Here is a 20,243-nt window from a genome sequence, read left to right on the forward strand (position 1 = left end):
CCACCTCACACCAGTCAGAAAGGCTAAAATTAACAAGTCAGGAAACGACAGATGTTGGCAGGGATGCGGAGAAAGGGGAACCCTCCTACAATGCTGGTGGGAATGCAAGCTGGTGCAGCCACTCTGGGAAACAGTATGGAGGTTCCTCAAAAAGTTGAAAATAGAGCTACCGTAGGACCCTGCAATTGCACTACTGGGTATTTACCCCAAAGATACAAATGTAGGGATCAGAAGGGGTACGTGCACCCCTATGATTATAGCAGCAATGTCCACAATAGCCAAACTACGGAAAGAGCCAAGATGTCCATCGACAGATGAATGGATAAAGAAGATGTGGTATATATATACACTTCAGCTCAGGTCATGATCTCAGGGTCCTCAGATCGAACCCCATGTCAAGCTCCATGCTCAGCCGGGAGTCTGCTTGTCCCTCTTCCTCTGCCCCTACCCCTGCTCATGCTCTCTCTCTCAAATAAATAAATGAAATCTTTTAAAAAATAAATTTAATGTTAGCTGCAGGGTTTTTTGTAGATGATTTTTATCAAGTTGAGGAACTTCCCTTGTTACTATTTTTTGAGAGTTTATTTATTTATTTATCACAAATGGATATTGAACTTTGTCAAAATTTTTTTCTGCATTGAGTGATATGGTCATGTGATTTTTCTTCTTTAGCCTGTTACATTGGATTATACTGATTAATTTTCAAATAATGAGCCAGTCCCACATCCTTGGAATAAACCCCTTGGTCATGGTCATTGTGTTTAATTCCTCTTACATATTACTGAATTCTTTTTTTTTTTTTTTAAGATTTTATTTATTTGACAGAGAGAGATACAGCGAGAGAGGGAACACAAGCAGGGGGCAGTGGGAGAGGGAGAAGCAGGCTTTCCGCTGAGCAGAGAGCCCCATGTGGGGCTTGACCCCAGGACCCCGGGACCATGACCTGAGCGGAAGGCAGACGTTTAATGACTGAGCCACCGAGGCGCCCCACATATTACTGAATTTTCTTTGCTATATTTTGTTAAGAGTTTTTGTGTCTATATTCATGAGGGATATTGGTCCGTAGTTTTCTTATTTTATACTTTTTTTTTTTTTTGGTCTGGTTTTGGTATCAGGGTAATATTACCTGCATAAAGTGAATTGGGGCATTTGCTCCTCTTTTATTTTCTAGGAGAGATTTGCTATTTTCTAGGAGAGTTTGCCCCTCTTCTATTTTCTAGGAGAGATTTTGTATAGTTGGTGTTAATTGTTCTTTCTTTCTCTTTCTTTCTTTCTTTCTTTCTTTCTTTCTTTCTTCTTTCTTCTTTCTTGTTTCCTTTTTTTAATTGAAGTATAGTTGACACACAATGTTACATTAGTTTCAGGCATACAACATAGTGATTCCACAACTCTATTGATTATCTTATGCTCAACACAAGTGTAGCTACCACCTCTCACCTTACATCACTATTACAGTACCACTGACTATATTCCCTATGCTGTACCTTTCATCCCCATGAATTATTCATTCTACAACTGAAAGCCTGAACCTCCCATTCCCCTTCACCCCTTGGCAACTATCAGTTTGCTCTCTGTGTTTATGCATCAATCTCTGTATTAATTATTCTTTAAACATTTGATAGAATTTTCCAGTTTAACCATCTGAGCCTGAGAACATAGAATGTTTATATTTTATTTTCTGTTTGTTCTCTCTGTTTTCTTTTCCTTTCTTCCTATGGATTACTTGAACATTTTTTAGAATTCCATTTTTACATATCTATAGTGTTTTTTAAAACTGCTTTATTGAAATATAATTCACATATGATTCATTCACTTAAAAATTTTTACAGTACTTACTGCTCACCACAATAAGTGTAGTTACCATTTGTCACTATACAACTTATTACAATATTATTTGCTATATTTCCTATGCTGTACTTTTCATCTCCATATGTACAATTCAATGACTTTTAGTACATTCACAAATTGTGCAACCATCACCATTATGTAATTTCAGAACATTTTCATTACCCCAAAAAGAAAGCCCATACATATTAGCAATCACATTCCATTCTGCATTTTTCCCATCTCTTGGAAACCACTAATCTATGTTCTCTCACTATGGATTTGCCGATTCTATACAAAATTATGTGTCCTTGGATTTGGTTTCTTTCCCTTGGCATAGTGTTTTCAATTTTTCATCCACATTGTAGCATGAATCAGTATTTCATTCCTTTTCATGACCAAATAAGATTTGATTACATGGATAATATATTTTATGTATCTATTTATCAGTTGATGGACATTTAGGTTCATTCTACTTTTTTACTATTATGAATAATGCCGCTATGAATATCTGTGTACAAGTTCTTGTGTGGACATATATTTTCATTTTGATTTGTATGTTTCTAGAGTGGAATTGCTGAATCATATGGTATCATATTTAACTTCTTGAGGAACTGCCCAACTGCCTTCCAAAGTTACTGCATCATTTTACATCCCCACTGTCAGTGTATGATATGAGAGTTCCAGTTCTTTGTATCCTCAGGAACATTTACTGTCTGTCTTTTTTTTATTATAGCCATCAGAGTGTGTGTGAAGTCATCTCATTGTGGTTTTGATTTTCATTTCCCTGATGGCCAATATCTCTATGGTATTTTTTAGTGTACTTCTTTGTATAGTTTTTTAGTGGTTGCTCTAAGTTTTACAGTACGTGTACACGTGGTCGCTCTAAGTATTACATTATATGTACACGTGGTTGCTCTAAGTATTACATTATATGTACATAACTTATCACAGTCTACCAGTGTTATCATTTCACCAGTTCAAGTGAAGTATAGAAACCTTACTTCTCTTTAGGTCGCTTCCTCCCCCCATTTATAATATAATTATCTTAAGTATTTCCTCTATCTATATTTAGAATCTTATTAGGCAATATTATAATTTTTGCTTCAACCGTTGGACACAGTTTAGAAAACTCAAAAGGAGAGTAAAAGCCCATTGCATTTAATCCATACTTTTGCCTAGTCTGTTCTTTTTTTGCTCCCTAGTATTCCTAGATTCCTTCTTTTATTGTTTCCTTTCTGTTTAGAGAACTTCCTGTTTAGAAAATCTCTTTTCTTGAGGCACCTGGGTGGCTCAGTCAGTTAAGCGTCATGATCTCACGGTCCTGAGATGGAGCCCCGCGTCCAGCCCCGCGTCCAGCCCCGCGTCCAGCCCCGCGTCCAGCCCCGCGTCCAGCCCCGCGTCCAGCCTGCTTCTCCCTCCCTCTCTACCCCCCACTCCTCACTCGTGTGCTCACTTTCAATCTCTCTCTCTCTCTCAAATAAATAAGTAAGATCTTAAAAAAGAAACTATTCTCTTAAGGTAGTTTTCTGGAGACACATTCTCTTAGTTTTCCTTCAACTGAAAATGTCTTTATTTCCCCTTCATTCTGAAGAATATTATCTTGGCATATAAGATTCTGGGTTGACAGTTCTTTTCTTCTAGTACTTGAAAAATATTGTGCTATTTCCTTCTATCTCCCATGGTTCTGATAAGAGATCCATTGCCATTTGAGTTGTTTTTCCCCAATAGATAAGATGTCATTTTTCTCTGGCTGCTTTTGAGATGTTTTTGGTTTTCAAAAGTTGAATTAACCATGCATCTTGGGGTGTATTTCTTTGGCTGTATCTTTTTTGGGGTTTGCTCAGTCTCTTGAATGTGCAGGTTTATGTCCCTTGCCAATTTAGAGAAGTTTTCAATCATTATTTCTTTGCTTTTCTTTGGCCATTCTTTCTTTTTTAAAAATATTTTATTTATTTATTTGAGAGAGACAAAGATAGTGAGAGAGCATGAGCGGGAAGGGGAGGGAGAAACAGGCTTCCCGCTAAGCATGGTGCCCGATGTGGGACTTGATCCTATGACCCTGGGATCATGACCTGAGCCAAAGGCAGACACTTAACCGACAGCCACCCAGGCGCCTCTGGCCATTATTTCTTTAAGTACTTTTTCTGTCCTGCTATATTTATCTTCTTCCATGAATCTGATGACACAAATGCTACATCTTTTGTTAAAGTTCCACAGGTCTTCTGAGGTTCTGTTCATTCTTTTTCAGTCTATTTTCTGTCATTCAGATTGGGTACTGTCTTATTGTTCTATTTTCCATCTCACTGATTCTTTCTTCTGTCTTCTTCATTGTATTGTTGAGCCTATTCAGTGAGCTTTTTATTTTGGTTATTGTGTTTTTTAATTCTAAAATTTCCCTTTGGTTCTTCTTTGTATGTTCCTTTTTCCTGAGATTTTTTTTATTTGTTTCAATCATGTTACAAATCGTTTATTGAAGCATTTTTAAAATCATGGAATTTAGGGGCGCCTGGGTGGCTCAGTCGTTAAGCGTCTGCCTTCGACTCAGGTCAAGATCCCAGCATCCTGGGATCAAGCCCCGCATCGGGCTCCCTGCTCCGCAGGGAAGCCTGCTTCTCCCTTTCCTACTTCCCCTGCTTGTGTTCCCTCTCTCACTGTGTCTCTCTGTCAAATAAATAAAATCTTAAAAAAAAAAAAAGATTAAAAATCATGGATATTAAAAATCTTTATTAGATAATTTTAACATTTTTGTTATCTCATTCTTAGCATCTATATTAAGTTTACTGGGGCTGCCACAACAAATGACCACAAACTAGGTGGCTTAAGACAACAGACATTTATTCTCTCACAGTTCTTGAGGCTAGAAATTAAGGTGAAATCAAGGCTGAAATCAAGGTTTTTGGCAGAGCCATACTTTCTCTGATGGCTCTAGGAAATAATCCTTCCTTGCCTCTTCTAGCTTTTGATAGTTTAGTCTTCGGTGTTTCTTGACTTGCAGATACACACTCCAATCTCTGCCTCTGTCTCCACATGGTTTTCTCTATTATGTGTCTGTGTCCAAATTTCCCTCTTCTTAAAGGACACCAGTTTTATTGGATTTAGGACCAACCTTAATCCCATATGATCTCTACTCAATTTAATTTATGGGCAAAGACCCTATTTTCAAATAAGGTGACATTCAAAGGTTCCAGTGGACATGGATTTTTGGGAGACCCTGTTCAACGTAGTAAAGCATATATTGATTATATTTTTTCATTTAGTTTGAGAACTTCCTGGTTCTTGGTAAGATGAGTGATTTTCATTTGAAACCTGAACATTTCATATTATGTTCTGAGATTCTGCATCTTATTTAAACCTGTTTCTGCTGGGTTTTTTTTTTTTTTTCTGACACTTCTTTGGTAGGAAAAGTGGAGGTACCACCTCATTACTTACAAGTGAACGTAGGAGTCCAAGTTCCTTACTTAACCTTCATTCAGTGAGACTCCTCATGCGAGGAGTTCCTCTTTTTTTAAGTTCTTTTTTTTTTTTTAAGTTTTTATTTATTTAAGGAATCTCTACACCCCACATGGGGCTTGAACTCATGAGCCTGAGACCAAGAGTTGCATACTCTTCCATCTGAGCCAACCAGGAACCCTGAGAGGAGTTCCTCTTTAATGCTAGGTAGGGATGAGAGTTTCAGTTCTCCACTGACACTATGGGGGGTGGTCTCAGTATCACTGGGTGGTGATGAAAGTCCTGAGTCTCCATTAGGTCTCCTCTAACACCACTCCAGTGGGGAGAGGGGCGGGTTGCCTTGTGACTACCAGGTGTGGTGGGAGTTCAGGCTCCCCAATTTCCGTTAAGATTTATTATTTGACTTATGAATTACTTGGAAATATGTTTTCACATTTCAAAAATAATTTAAGTTTTCTTTTCTGTCATTGATTTTTAACCCAGTTGAAATGTGGTCTCATTTAGTGGGATGTGTATCAAAACGGTTTCTTCACTTGCCTTATATTTTAGTACATAGTCAATTTTGGTAAACCTTTGATATGTAATAACTTATTCTGTCTGTTGTGCACAAAATATGACAATTAGATTAAATGTTTTCATGTCTTGTCTTCATGTCTTGTTTTCATGTCTTCTCTGTCTTCATCAAATGTTTGTCTTCTTGATCTATCAATTAGTGAAAGAAAAGTTCAGATTTCCCCCTATGATAGTGGGTTTATGTATTTCTCTTTGAAATTTTCAGTTCTTGGGGTGACTGTGTGGCTCAGTCGGTTGGGTGTCTGCCTTTGGCTTGGGTCATGATCCCAGGGTCCTGGGATTGAGCCCTGTGTTGGGCTCCTTGCTCAGTGGAGAGTCTGCTTCTCCCTATACCCCTCCCCACCACTTGTGCTCTCTCTCTGTCAAATAAATGAATAAAATCTTAAAAAAAAAAAAAAAGAAATTGTCAGTTCTTGCTGCTGCTTCTTTTTTTTTTTTTTAGACTATATGATTAGCTTCCTGGTAGATTGAAATTTGCACATTATAAATAAACTTCTTTATACATAAAAAGCTATTTTGCCATAAAATCTATTTTGTCCGATAATAATATAGCTATAACAGTTTTGTTTTGGTTAATAATTGCCTGGTAAATATGTTTGTGCAAGTCTTTCTTCCAATTTTTTTTTTTTTTTGTATTTTATGTTGTAGTTGTGTCCCTTTTAAGTAGCTTAAAACTAAATGTAAAAAAACCTAGTCTGGAATCTCTTTTCAATGGTGAGTTTAGCGCATTTCATTATGAATACTGATATATCTTTATTTCTATCATTGTCTTTTGCGTCTCCTACTTTTCCTGACTTTTCTGTCTCTTTTTTTACCTTATTTATTTAAAATAATTTTAATTATTTATCTGAGAGAGAGACTGAGAAAGCACGAGTGGGGGGAAGGGCAGAGGGAGAGGGAGAAGGGAGCCTGATGCAGAGCTCAATACCAGGACCCCGAGATCATGACGTGAGCTGAAGTCAGACACTTAACCGACTGAGCCACCCAGGCACCCCTCTACCTTATTTAGATTAATATTCTTTTTTAAAGATTTTTTAATTTATTTGAGAGAGAGAGAGAGAGAGCACGAGTGGGGGGAAAGGCAGAGGGAGAGGAGAAGCATACTCCCTGCTGAGCAGGGAGCCTGCCATGGGTCTTGATCCCAGTGACCTGAGCCGAAGGCCGCTTAACTGACTGAGCCACCCAGGCACCCCTAGATTAATATTCTTAATTCCATTTTTTCCTCTACTATTCTGGAAGTACTGCTTTTTAGTGATTATCCTTAAAATTCTAACAAATTTACTTAATATTTAAAATTATTCAATATCTTTACTCCTTCCCAAAGAATATTAAAGTATATCTTGTTTTCAGTATCTCACTGTTGTGGGGAAATAAAGGAAGATGTGTGATTCCCCTGTGATCATTTTAATTCCAATGACTTCCCACCCATTTTTTCATATTACTGTTGTGGAATGTCTTAGTTTTACCCTTTTAATCTCCCCAAATTCAATATTATTATCATTTATTCAATTAATTCTTTTCAGATTGACCACAGTATTCACTAAATTATTTGTTATCATTTCTTTGTGTATCTAAGGCCTTCCTTTTAAGATTGTCACTATTATTTGTAAAACACATTCTTTAGACTTTTGTTTAGTGTTAATCTATCAGTTTGTGGATTTTTTTTTTTTTTTGTCTGTTGTTAGTCATTTTTACTCCTGAAGATGTCTTTATTTTGCCCTCCTTTTGGAATGATAATTTAGCAGGGTATACAATTACAAGTTAACAGTTTGGTTCCCCCACCCCGCTCAGGTCCCCATGAAGTTCTCAACAGTTTAAATTAGGAACAGTTTAATTGAATATCTAGGCCTAGGATTTGCAACACAAAGGAAGTAGTATAAATTTAAACCCACAGGAAGGCAACCTTATAATTATGGTTTCTTAAGGAAGCCTTCTAATTTTATTTTTTCACCAGATATGTGGCCTGAAACAAACATTTTCTTCTTAGCCCTCTTTGTTAACAGATAGATTTCTCTCCCTAGTCTGTCCTTTCACTGAGGGTGAAGTCTTCAAGGATCTTATAGTCAGGGGGTCTCAATTTTGCTTCACCATTTTCCCAGCCTTTAAAAGCCTTGCCTCCTGTTCTTCTGCCCAATCCTTAAAACCAAGCATACTATGTGATCTCACTTGTGTGACGTTCAAGAAGAGATGGAGATACAAGTCAGAATAATGATTATGTTTGGTGGGTATCAACTGGAAATAGGCATCATAGAGCCTTCTAAGATTTTGGAAATATTTTTTTTTTTAAGATTTTATTTATTTGACACAGAGAGACACAGCGAGAGAGCGAACACCAGCAGGGGGAGTGGGAGAGGGAGAAGCAGGTTTCCCTCGGAGCAGGGAGCCCGATGCGGGGCTGGATCCCAGGACCCTGGGATAATGACCTGAACCGCAGGCAGTCGCTTAACGACTGAGCTACCCAGGTGCCTTGATTTTGGAAATGTTTTAAATGTTGATCTACAAGTGGTTTTACAGATATATACATATGTAAAAATTCATCAGCTCATACACTTAAGACCTGTGCACTTTACCATCTATAAACTATATATAATAAAAAAAAAAACCCAACAAAGTTCTAAGTTTCTGTTATTGGCAGATATTACTAAATTCTCTTACATTTTTTGAGATCAACCATGCACAAAAAATAGTTCTGGTTATATTTTATCAAGACTCTCTATGTGTTTGTAGTGACTTTTTCAGAATATTCAGCCTAACATCATGTTGAATGTTGAGTCACATGCTACTCTTCCAATTCTGATATTCTGATACTATTTTTGGCAACTTTAGTAAAGTATTGCTTACATGTTCCAGCTGGATTCATCAAAGTCCAGGCTTTGTCTCTGCTATGCTGTGCAGAAATAAGAAAAGTGATGTGAATCTCCCATCAGAGTTTTAATGGTGGAAATGGTGCTTTAGAGGGCAATATGTGAGGGCTGTAGTGATTACTGTGATTTCCCAGGGAAAGGTCATCCTTCAAGCTAGAGTCAGGCCTCGGATATCTACTTACCCCTTCCAAGTGGAAACTGTCCCTACTTTGGGGCCGCTCATGGAGGATAGAAGTCTGTTTATTTTGAAACGATTCAGCTAACCAGTCTCCCTCCATCCTCTATCACCTTCTCTCTTCTCTAAAGTGGAGGACTCATGTATAAATGAGAATTGTAGTTTAAATTGTACCCTTTCAAAAGATATGTTGAAGTCCTAACCCCCGTTACCTCAGAATGTGATCTTATTTGGAAATAGGATCATTGTAGATATAATTAGTTAGGACAAGGTCATGGTGGATTAGGGTGGGCCCTTAATGTGACTGGTGTGCTTATAAGAAGAGGAAGAAAGACACAGAGGGAACATTGTTATTGACTGAATTGTGTCACCTCCAAAATGCATATGTGGAAGCCCTAACCCCCAATGTGTTGGTATTTGGAGAGGGAACCTGTGGGAGATAATTAGGTTTAGATGAGGTTATGAGGGTAGGGACCTCATGATGGGCTTAGTACCCTTATAAGAGAAAAAGACACCACAGCTTGCTCTCTCTACCACGTGAGGATGCAGCAAGAAATCCAAACCAGGAAGAAAGCTCTCTCTAGAGCCTGACCTTGCTGGCACTTATCTCGGACTTCCAGCCTCCAGAACTGTGAGAAAATAAATTTCTGTTGTTTAAGCCAACTTTTGGTATCTTGTTATGGCAGCACAAGCTGACTGGTACAAACACCACGTAATGACAGAAGCAGATATTGGAGTAATGCAGCTGCCAGCCTAGAAATGCCAATGATTGACAGCCATCAGCAGAACCTAGGGAAAGGAACAGAAGGATTCTACCCACAGTCTCAGAGGAAGCGTGGCTCTGCTGACACCTTGATTTTGGAATTCTAGTCTCCAGGACAGTGGGAGAATAAATTTCTGTTGTTTTAAACCACCTGTTTTGTTGTACTTAGTTACAGCAGCCCTCAGAAACTAGTACAGGGTAATGGTAAGGTTGGTGGAGGAATGCTGGAAATGGGCAGATGACTCAAGGTCTTTCTCTGCCTTCTCTCAAGTCATAAGCGGTGGCTAGAAGCCCCTGAGGTCTGAAGGTTAGTCAGGAATGCAGATAAATCCATCCCCAAATTATTATATAAGGCATGGGAGGGAATTCAATTTTCCAAAGGTCAGTTTATATCTAACATTTTCAGAGTTCATCTTTTGTATAAAACAAAGTGTATCTTGGTTTTATTAGGCCAAAATTCCTGCTAGGAATTGGGTTGTGATTTTTTCTTTCCTAAAGCATTTCATTTCACAGTCTACCTGGTGAATGGGGAGCAGTTGTGAGCTACAATGCTCCCTAAGATGGGAAATATCACAGAAATGAGCAAGGACAAACTGGGGAATGGAGGAAAAAGAGTCCTTTCTATTTTTCACTTCAAATTCAGGGAAATATTCAAAGCATTGGGCATTGTAATACCTTTCAAGTGAAGGACATGCATCTATTTATAATATTTTTCAGGGATCAGGAGAACACACATAAAACCTTTGAAATTGTGTGTGAATAAACGTCTTTGTGAACATATGGCAAGGGAGTGTGATCCTGTTAAACACTTGCTGTGTTTGGCAGGAGCAAAGAGCTAGAATGCCTGCTCACTTAGTTCTTCCCACCCCCTCAGATGTGAGTCTTAGCAAGTGGGAGGATCTGGTGCATGCTTCCTGAGGTCCATGGATGAAGGACAAACTATAGCTGCAGCCACAGTTTTGTCTAGTGCCAAACCAGTATCAGGACATAAACAGAGGATATGTTGCTCTGAGGGTGAAGACTGGAGAATGTGTGGAGGATGCACAGTGCCCTTTTAGTCACCGAGGAAAACTGCACTGATGTGTTTATAGGGCTCTGTCAGTAGCTATGGGCTCTGTATTTCAGTTAGATGCCAGTGGATGCCCAATCCAACCTTCCTTCACACTCTCTTTGGCCTCTCTGCCCTTGATAACCAGCTTTAAAACAAGTGCAGCTTTAGGAATTGAAGTGCCTGTGGCCCAAAACCCACACCCAGAAACTGGGAAGGGTCTTAGGCACATGCTGTTTCTTTTGTATGGGATACTCCTCATATCTCTGCTGGCTCACCCTTCAAGGCTCACTTATATATCACCTTCAGGGAGGATTCACTAATCACCATGTTCTTCTTATGGTCAGAATTTTGCACATTTGTAGTAATTCACTTAACTTTATGGATCACCATTGTTTAATACCTGTCCTCACCAGATTGTATGAGGTTCTTTTTTGTTCACTATAGTTTTCCTAGACCCTATAGAATGCCTGACCCATAGTAGGCATTTGAGAAATATTGTTGACTAATTTTAAGTTCAGTGTCTTCCTATATGAAAAAGTGCTGCCTTATAGTTCATCCAAAAAGAAAGAAAAAGAAGAGGAGGGATATGGTGAAGAAAACCTTAAAAACATTTCCACAGATTTCTCGTTTTCAAAGTTCCTTCACATTAAAGAAAGGAAGAAAGGAAAGAAGGAAAACAATTCAGTGGAAAATGGGTAAAGGATAAAAGAAATAATTCACAGAAGAAATTCAAATAGCCAATAAATATACAAAAAGATGCTCATCTAGACTAGTAATCCTAGAAATGGAAATTAAGAACAATATTTTATACCCTCTGATTGGTAAAATTGCAAAGTTTTGATAACATTCATTGCTAGCAAGGACTTAGGGAATAGGATGCTCTCATACACTGTTGGTTGTTCAAAACTAGTGCAATCTGTATGAAGAACATTGGTAGTATTTTTAAAATTAAAACTGTCTATATTTATTATTTAATAGGAAAAATTGGAAACCATTTGACCTCACACAATAGGGAAATGGCTAAAAAAATTTAGCGCATTCCTGCCACAGAATCCCTTAGCTATAAATATTAACATCAATGAAAATCTATGTAAAATTTTTTTAAAAAGGAGATTGCAAAACAATATGTATAATATGATCCCAACTAAGTAAAAATATATAAAAGCATATTCTCCAAAGGAAAAGATCTCAAACGATTCACACTATGTATAATTATAATAATTTTTGAAAGATTTTATTTATTTATTTGAGAGAGAGTGAGCGAGAGGACATGAGCAGGGGAAGGGCATAGAGAGAAGCAGGCTCCCCACTGAGTGGGGAGCCCAACTCCAGGCTTGATCCCAGGACCCAGGGATCATGACCTGAGCCGAAGGCAGACACTTAACCCACTGAGCCACCCAGGTGCTCTTATAATTATAATAATTTAATTACAAGGTCCTTTGAGATCTTTTCCCCTGAGGAACTAAGAATGGGATTTTAATTTTTACAATGAACCTGTACTGCTATTTTTAAAAGAACTTTATTGACGTATGATTGACATATAGTGCACATATTTAAAGCATCCATTTGTTTTGACATTGTATACATCTGTGAAACCATCACCACAATCAAGAGAATATCCATCACCCCCAAAAGCTTACTCATGTGTCTCTGTAGTCTCTCCTTCCTGCCTCTTCCTAAACTAACCCGTCCCCTAGCAACCACTGAGCTACTTTCTGTCACTATAGACTAGTTTGCATTTTTTAGAATGCTATATATATGTAATCATACAGTACATACTCCTTTTTTTTCTGGCTTCTTTCAGCATAATTATTTTAAGATTCATCCATGTTGTTGCATGTATCAATAGTTTGTTAATTTTTATTGCTGAGTAGTATTCTGTTGCAAGGATCTATACAATTGATTTATCCATTCATCTTTTGATGGGCCTTTGGACTAGTTCCAGTTTTTGGCTATTACAAATAAGGGTGCTATGAACATCCATTTACAAGTGTTTGTAAAGACATATGCTTTAATCTCCATTAGCTAGCAGTGGAATGGCATCAGTTAGGTGTATGTTTAGCATTTTGAGAAATTACCAAAACATTTTCAAAGTGGTTGTACCATTTTACATTCCCACAAGAGATGGAGTATGGGGTTGTGGCACTAAATGAGTGGTCTCTTCACCAAGACGTTTGGTAATGACAGCGACCATCAGCTCACTGCGTAGGTTTAATCAGATTGCCAGGCTAAAATGCGTCTAGTCCTTTTTAATCACAGATGCCGTTGAGAATTTGATTAAGGGCATGGTCCATGTGGCGTATAGGACGACACACATACAAATGCCAGGTAGGAATCACCCACGCTGGAAATGACGATGAACACCGTGACACCTGGGCGAAAGAAGAGGGCTGGAGTTCAAACACATTGAAAAGTTACCATTGTTGGGACTTGGTAAGAGGGGGAGAGAAGATGATGCCCAGGTTAGAATGATTAGGTGATGGTGGCGACAAGACAAGGGAGGAGTGGGCCTAGAGGGAGGAAGAAGGGGTCATTTCTGGCTTTGCTGCATGCGACGTGCCTAGGCGATACACGCTATTCGGAAAGTGGTTGTAAATGGACTTCGTCTAGGTGGAGATAAAGATTTCCGTGCAAAAACATACAGGTCTAGTGGAAGTATCAGGAGCAGCTGTAATCACCACGTGCAGTTAGTAAATTCCTAACTTCCAAAGGAATCACTTCCACGCCTAACTGAAACAAGCCTAATTCGTCCAAAGGATCTACAAATGCCTTCCCAGAAGGTGCGCAATTGCAACAATCTTTCTGACGAAACTCCGCCCCTCCCAATTTTGCGCATGCGCCGGACGCATGCGCACCACCTTCACTGCGGCCGCTCCCTTCTCTGGGAGTCTGGGCTCCTTTCCTATCGCCTGCCCCGCCCAGGCGGCTGCCCGTGACCTGCCTGGGCGCAGGGAACGGAAAGCCGGAAGGGGCAAGACGAGTTCATTCGCCATGGGGCTGTTTGGGAAAACCCAGGAGAAGCCGCCCAAAGAGCTGGTAAGGGCTACGGTGATGGCAAAAGAGTCGGGGGATTTACGTGGGGCGTAGTGGAGTTCGTAAGCGACTGGTCACTGTCCCTCCCGGCCGGCCAGGTGCCGTCGGCCCCCATTTCCGGGGTCTTCCACTCGACCGAGGGGCCAGAGGAAGAATCTCTAAGGAGGTGGCTGTGGCTAAAGAGAGCCCTGCTACGTCAGAACTCCGTAAGGGGGCCGAGGGCCAGATAAAGTTTCTCAGCCCCGGCACTGGGCGCCGAGGTAGCAAGGCGCTCTGGGCCTCTGGAAAGCCTCTTCCCTGCGCGCGTTGGTGCGTCCCGCCTGGAACCTTTCCCTGGCCGACGCCCCGCCCCTAACGCCCGCCTCGGGACAATTGGCGGACCTGCCCCTACCCCGAGAGTGGTGCCCTGGAAGCCCCGCCACCGCCGCTCCTTCCACCTAACCCGCTGTAGTAAGTGGGAGGGTCTGTTTCCTCTTTCCCTGTCCTACAACATTATGTGGACTGCAGACACGTCAATTACAGAAGGGACCCGACTCGTGGGAATGGTACTGAGGAGAACTCAGGACCTGGCTTCGAATCATCTGGATCTGCCTGTAAACAGAGATAATGGGATAATGTGTAGCGTTTGAGTGCCCTGCAGAGTCCGTCTTCCTAAGTTTGAATCCTGGTTCCCCATTGACCAAACATGGTGATCTAAGAAAGTTCATTTCTCTGTGCCTTAGTCTTGTCAGGTAGGAATGATAGTAGTTTCACTTCAGAGTCATGGAAGATGAAAGACTGTTAAGTTTTTTAGTAATGCTAGTTAGGGTTAATTCTTTATATATTCTACAACCTGGCCACCCAAGTGCAGACCAGCCTCGTCGGCATCACCTGGTAGCTACTTCGGAATCTGAGGCCCTACCCAAGACCTTTTTAATCATAATTTGAATTCTAACAAGATCTTCAGTGATTTGTGTGAACATTAAAGTTTGAGAAGCATTGCTTTACAACACCCAGTACAAATTTACCCATAATGATAAAAAACCCACCCTGAAATCCTTCATTTAATAAATGATCTCACCTGTTCAGCTTTTGCAGGCATGTTTTTAAAAACCAATGTTCTACATTATGAAGTTGCTGACACATAATGTGTGTTAATGTTGGTTATATTTGTTAACCATAGGTCCTAGAACACTACATCCTCTATAAATATTAGTTTCTGTAGGCAACTTACTTAGTTTTACTCCCTGGTAGAATAAAAATTGTGGAGCTTAAATGAGGTAAGACTGTGTGACATTACTTTGTAAGCTGTAGAGCATTATATAGATGCACATTTTGTGGTGTGTATGTATTCAAAGATGCTTGTTACTGTAGAAGTGTATTTTTGATGTTAGGAAAAGATTATTTTCCTTCAGTGTTTGACCTTAGCTTTGCCATTCATAAAATGAGATAAGGTTCTGGGAAAACAGTCTTATTACTATTTAAACTGATCTCTTGTATATGTGTTACTTGCGTAACACTTAGAGTAGTTTTAAATGATAAATATAATTGCTAAGAACATGATGTCAGAATACTCTTCCAGTAGGGTAACCTACCTAGGAAAGTGAATCAACACCAGAAAATTTTAGGGTTATGCATGAGATTGGTTTTTAAAATATGCCTGCCAGGGGGTGCCTGGTTGGCACAGTCCGTTTGCCATCCAGCTCTTGGTTTCGGCTCAGGTCATGATCTCGTGGATCATGAAATCAAGCCTCATGCGGGACTCTGCTCTCAGTGCGGTCTCCTTGGGTTTCTGTGCTTGGGTTTCTCTCTCCCTCTACTCTCTCTCTCATAAATAAATACATCTTTAAAAAATATATATGCCTGGGGCGCCTGGGTGGCTCAGTCATTAAGCGTCTGCCTTCAGCTCAGGTCATGATCCCAGCGTCCTGGGATCGAGCCCCACGTCGGGCTCCCTGCTCTGCTCGGTGGGAAGCCTGCTTCTCCCTCTCCCATTCCCCCTGCTTGTGTTCCCTCTCTTGCTGTATCTCTCTCTGTCAAAAAAAAAAAAAAAAATACATATATATGTATATGTATGCCTGCCAGTGGGATATCATAGTGATGAAATAAACAGCCAAGGAATGTATCATCTAGCAAGTAAAATAAGCATTTCAAGAACAAGTCTGGATTGGGTACTATATAAAGTTACAGGAGCTCAGAGGTTGGAGTGATCACCCCCAGGCTGGGGTGATCAGAAATGATTTGGCCCTTTACTGTCATGTTTTCCACACATCTCCTTCCTGTGAATTGGTTCTTGACTGTTTAGTGGGATTTTTAGTATATTTATTTTAATTGGTGCTGGAGATACCCTGCTCAAGTGTTCTTCCTTCTAGGCCTTTTAATTGGACAGAACTCAGAAATCATTCTTTAAAAAAATCATGAGGTGATTAGAGACTAGGTTGCTTTGAACCAGCCCTTCTGCCAAAAATAACTAGAAGAGCTAGATAAAAAGCATAACTATATGTAATCACTTAAAACTATCTAGGCAGTAAAGAACTGCAAAATCAAAATCCCAGAGAAAAGGGAAGTTCAGTTACATGAGCCCAGTCATTTGGGACCACTTTCCCACTAAAGAGATCCTCTAATTCCTAATGCAGTGGTTAAGAAACTGAGAATTTGAGTGGAGTTCTTCACAGACCCTATGGTTAGATAGTTCAGAGATTAGAGTTCAGGGCATACCAATGGTAAGGGATTCAGGTAAATTTCCAAGGCTCTTGGTTCGACTCTGAAAGGATACGCTTCAGCAGTGGCAGTGATCTGGGAGTAAACTGGCTTTCACAAATATTGAAGTCCAGTTTCAGATCCCTGATTGCATTTATTAAGCTTAATTAAAAACCAATCGACAGTGCCCTTAGGCTAGGTGTTTGCCAAAAGCAAATGTGAGTCTTCTCTGGAAGGAGATAACATTATCCAGAGACAAATTATCCTCTGGATTTTTCATATACAGTATTCAGAATTCGGGGAAAAAAAATTGACTCCTAGGAAATCTCTGTTCTGAATATGTCTTTATGTATTCTGGATACCAACTCTTTATAAGTGCTTTTTATTTGTTACCATTTATATCTTTAGATCTCAAGATCTCCAAATTTGTGGCCTTTCCCCTTTCTTTAAATGGTGTCTTATGATGAATAGAAATTCTTAATTTCAGTGTAGTTAAAAATATCAGTCTTTTCCTTTATGCTCTCGATTTTTTCTTTTTTTTTAACTTCTTTTTTTTTAACTTTTTTTTTTTTTTTTAAGATTTTATTTATTTATTTGAGAGAGAGAGAATGAGAGACAGAGAGCATGAGAGAGAGGAGGGTCAGAGGGAGAAGCAGACTCCCCGCTGAGCAGGGAGCCCGATGCGGGACTCGATCCCGGGACTCCAGGATCATGACCTGAGCCAAAGGCAGTCGCTTAACCGACTGAGCCACCCAGGCGCCCCTCTTTTTTTTTTTTTTTAAGATTTTTTTTTTTTAATTCATTTGAGATAGAGAGAGAGAGTGAGCATGAGCAGGGAGAGAGGCAGAGGGAGAGGGAGAAGCAGGCTCCTCGCTGAGCAGGAAGCCCGATGCGGGGCTCGATCCCAGGACGCTGGGATCATGACCTGAGCCAAAGGCAGACGCTTAACCATCTGAGCCACCCAGGCGCCCCTCGATTTTTGTCTTTTTAAAAGATTATTTGTCAGAGAGAGAGCATGCGTGAGAGAGCAAGCACAAGCAGGGGGAGACTTCTATGTACAGAGGTGAATTCTATGTACAGTCAGGTTGAGAACCTGGGACATGGCTGGATAATTTTGGTTGTTCCCATTTCTCCTAGGTATGTTTTTCTTTTGCAAAATCTCTTTTGATATTTGAAGTTAATTTTTTTTTCTTTTTGACAACATTTTATGAAACTTTCTCTTTGACATTTAAAAACAAATATAGAAAGTTTCTTTAGATTTTTCATTGTTACTAATGGCTCAAATTTTATGCCCCTTCACAACGCATATTCCATGCAGTTGAATTCAACATGTTATTGAGCATCTGCTTTGTGCCAGACATTGTGCAAAGGCTAAGTGAATAAGAAAAGATCTTTGACCTCTGGAGTGGACAGTCTATAAGTAACTTATAAGTATAATATGGTTTATAAAAGAGGGGAGGTAGAGCATTGTGTGTAATTATATTGCAAGGGGTTTAACCCATCCTAGAGGTCAAGGAAGGCCTCCTCAAAGTATCATTTAAGCTGAGACTTGAAGAACACATTCAGAAAACATGTTCTTTAACTATTTTTTCTGACTACTGCTGACATTTGGTGAAAGAAATATTTCCTGCTGGTCATATGAAATTGTTCTATCAGCTAGTTGCCACCTTCTTTTTTTTTTTTTTTTTAAGATCTTCTTTGTCAGAGAGCACAAGCAGGGGAAGCAGCAGGCAGAGGGAGAAGCAGGCTCCCCGCTGAGCAAGGAGCCCAGTGTGGGACTGGATCCCAGGACCCTGGGATCATGACCTGAGCTGAAGGCATACACTTAACTGACTGCACCACCCAGGCGTCCGTAGTTGCCACCTTCAACATAGTTATTAAATTGCTCCAATTCATGCCTCAGTGCTTCTAGTCGTCGAAATACTTCAAGTATAAATAGAAGGTATAATTTATCATATTAAGATGTTAATAAAATGAAAATTGAGCTTAATCAACATTATCTGGAAGATTTGAATTTAGACCGCTTAAAAATGAGTTTGCTTCAGTTAATTTTAAAAAAGTATTTACTTTCATGTATATAGTTGAGTATATTTGTGTGGGTCAAATTCTAGGCCTCTGTTCTGTTCCATTGATCTATGTGTCTGTTTGTCTCTACATCCTTGCCAACAATGTTTTTTGTTTTTGTTTTTGGGTGGTTTTTTGGTTTTTGGTTTTTTTTTGATAGCCATCTGCTGGGGGTGAAGGGGTATCTCATGGTTTTGATTTGCATTTTTTTAGTGACCAATGAAGTAGAATATCTTTTCATGTGCTTGTTGGCCATTTGTATATCTTTTTTGGAGAAATGTCTATTTATGTCCTTTGTACAATTTTTAATTGGGCTGACTTTGTTGTTGAATTGTCGGACTTCATTACATACTTATAGTAAGCTTTTATCAGATACATGATTTGCAAATATTTTCTCCCATTTTATAGGTTATCTTTTTACTTTCTTGATAATATTCTTTACACAGTTGTTTTTAATAGATTTATTTATTTGAGAGAAAGAGCATGAGCATGGGGAGGGGTAGAGGGAGAGAGAGAGGCAGAGAAGCAAACTTCCCACTGAGCGCAGAGCCTATCACAGCTCGATTCCAGGACCCTGAGATCATGACCTGAGCCTAAACCAAGAGTGGAGGCTTAACCAGCTGAGCCACCCAGGTGCCCCAGTTGTTTTTTCATTTTAATGAGGTTCAGTTTGTGTATTTTTTCTGTTCTTGTTCATGCTTTTGGGACATTTCTAATTATCCATTGCTAAATTTGATACTTCGAGAGTTTTATAGATTTAGCTCCCATAGCTAGGTCTTTGACTCATCTTAATTTTTATATATTGGAGGTAGGAGTACAGCTTGCTTTTTTTTTTTTTTTAGATTTTATTTGTTTGAGACAGAATGAGGGGGGAGGGGCAGAGGGAGAGGGAGAAGTAGACTCCCCGCTGAGCAGAGAGCCTGACATGGGGCTCAATCTCAGGACCCTGAGATTATGACCTGAGTCGAAGGCAGACAGTTAACCGACTGAGCCACCCAGGCACCCATGCTCAGTGTAGAGCCTGATGTGGGGCTCAATCTCATGACCCTGAGATCATGAGCTTATCCAAAATCAAGAGTTGGACACTTAACTGACTGAGTCACCCAAAAGCACCCTAGACCTGTTTCTTAAGTGTCTTTAAGTTTTTTATTTTTTCAACAAGTGTATATTATATCTTTCTCCATTTTGCAGTCATTTGCGCAATTTTCTTTCTTGGTATTGTTTTCCTATTGCTACCCTCTATATTGGTCCTTATGACATTGAGGTCTTTTTTTTATATATATATTTTATTTATTTATTTGACACAGTGAGAGACAGCGAGAGAGGGAACACAAGCAGAGGCAGAGGGAGAGGGAGAGAAGCAGGCTTCCAGCTGAGCAGGGAGCCTGATGTGGGGCTCGATCCCAGCACCCTGGGATCATGACCTGAGCCGAAGGCAGACGCTTAACGACTGAGACACCCAGGTGCCCCAACACTGAGGTCTTTTTTAGAGATGAAAATCTATTTTTCACTAAGTCAAAAAACTTGTGACTTTATTTTGCTCTGGTTTGGAAATAAGTGTAGGTAATCCATCAACTGTTATTTTTCCCTGTAATGAAGACAGATTGACTTTAATCTTCAGTTATCATTTGTCATGCATTTTACTTTTTTCAACTTTTTATTTTAGAAGAAGCTGATTAAATGTCAGTTATGAAACTGAAACAAAATTTGGGTTTAACTATTTTGAAGTTTTGGGTGATTGTATAAACAGAAGGGAGTGTGGTA

General features: G+C 39.6%; 1 protein-coding gene across 3 annotated transcripts in view; it reads left to right on the forward strand.

Annotated features, from left to right (window-relative positions):
* Positions 1–20,243, forward strand: part of LOC118007890 (charged multivesicular body protein 3) — a 103,611-nt gene that overhangs the window by 35,757 nt on the left and 47,611 nt on the right. The window contains exon 1 of one of the 3 annotated variants that reach the window (XM_035001113.1): positions 13,571–13,739. The exons of 1 other annotated variant lie outside the window; for it this stretch is intronic. In XM_035001113.1, the coding sequence (XP_034857004.1) occupies positions 13,695–13,739 (45 nt within the window). In that variant the 5' untranslated portion in view covers positions 13,571–13,694. Of the gene's footprint in view, positions 1–13,570; positions 13,740–20,243 lie in introns of those variants that run through there. One more of the 3 variants, XM_035001114.1, reaches the window with a different exon arrangement.

The sequence above is a fragment of the Mirounga leonina genome, unplaced genomic scaffold, assembly GCF_011800145.1.
Source record: "Mirounga leonina isolate KUSES-001 unplaced genomic scaffold, KU_Mleo_1.0 Mir_125, whole genome shotgun sequence".
Lineage (NCBI taxonomy): Eukaryota > Metazoa > Chordata > Mammalia > Carnivora > Phocidae > Mirounga > Mirounga leonina.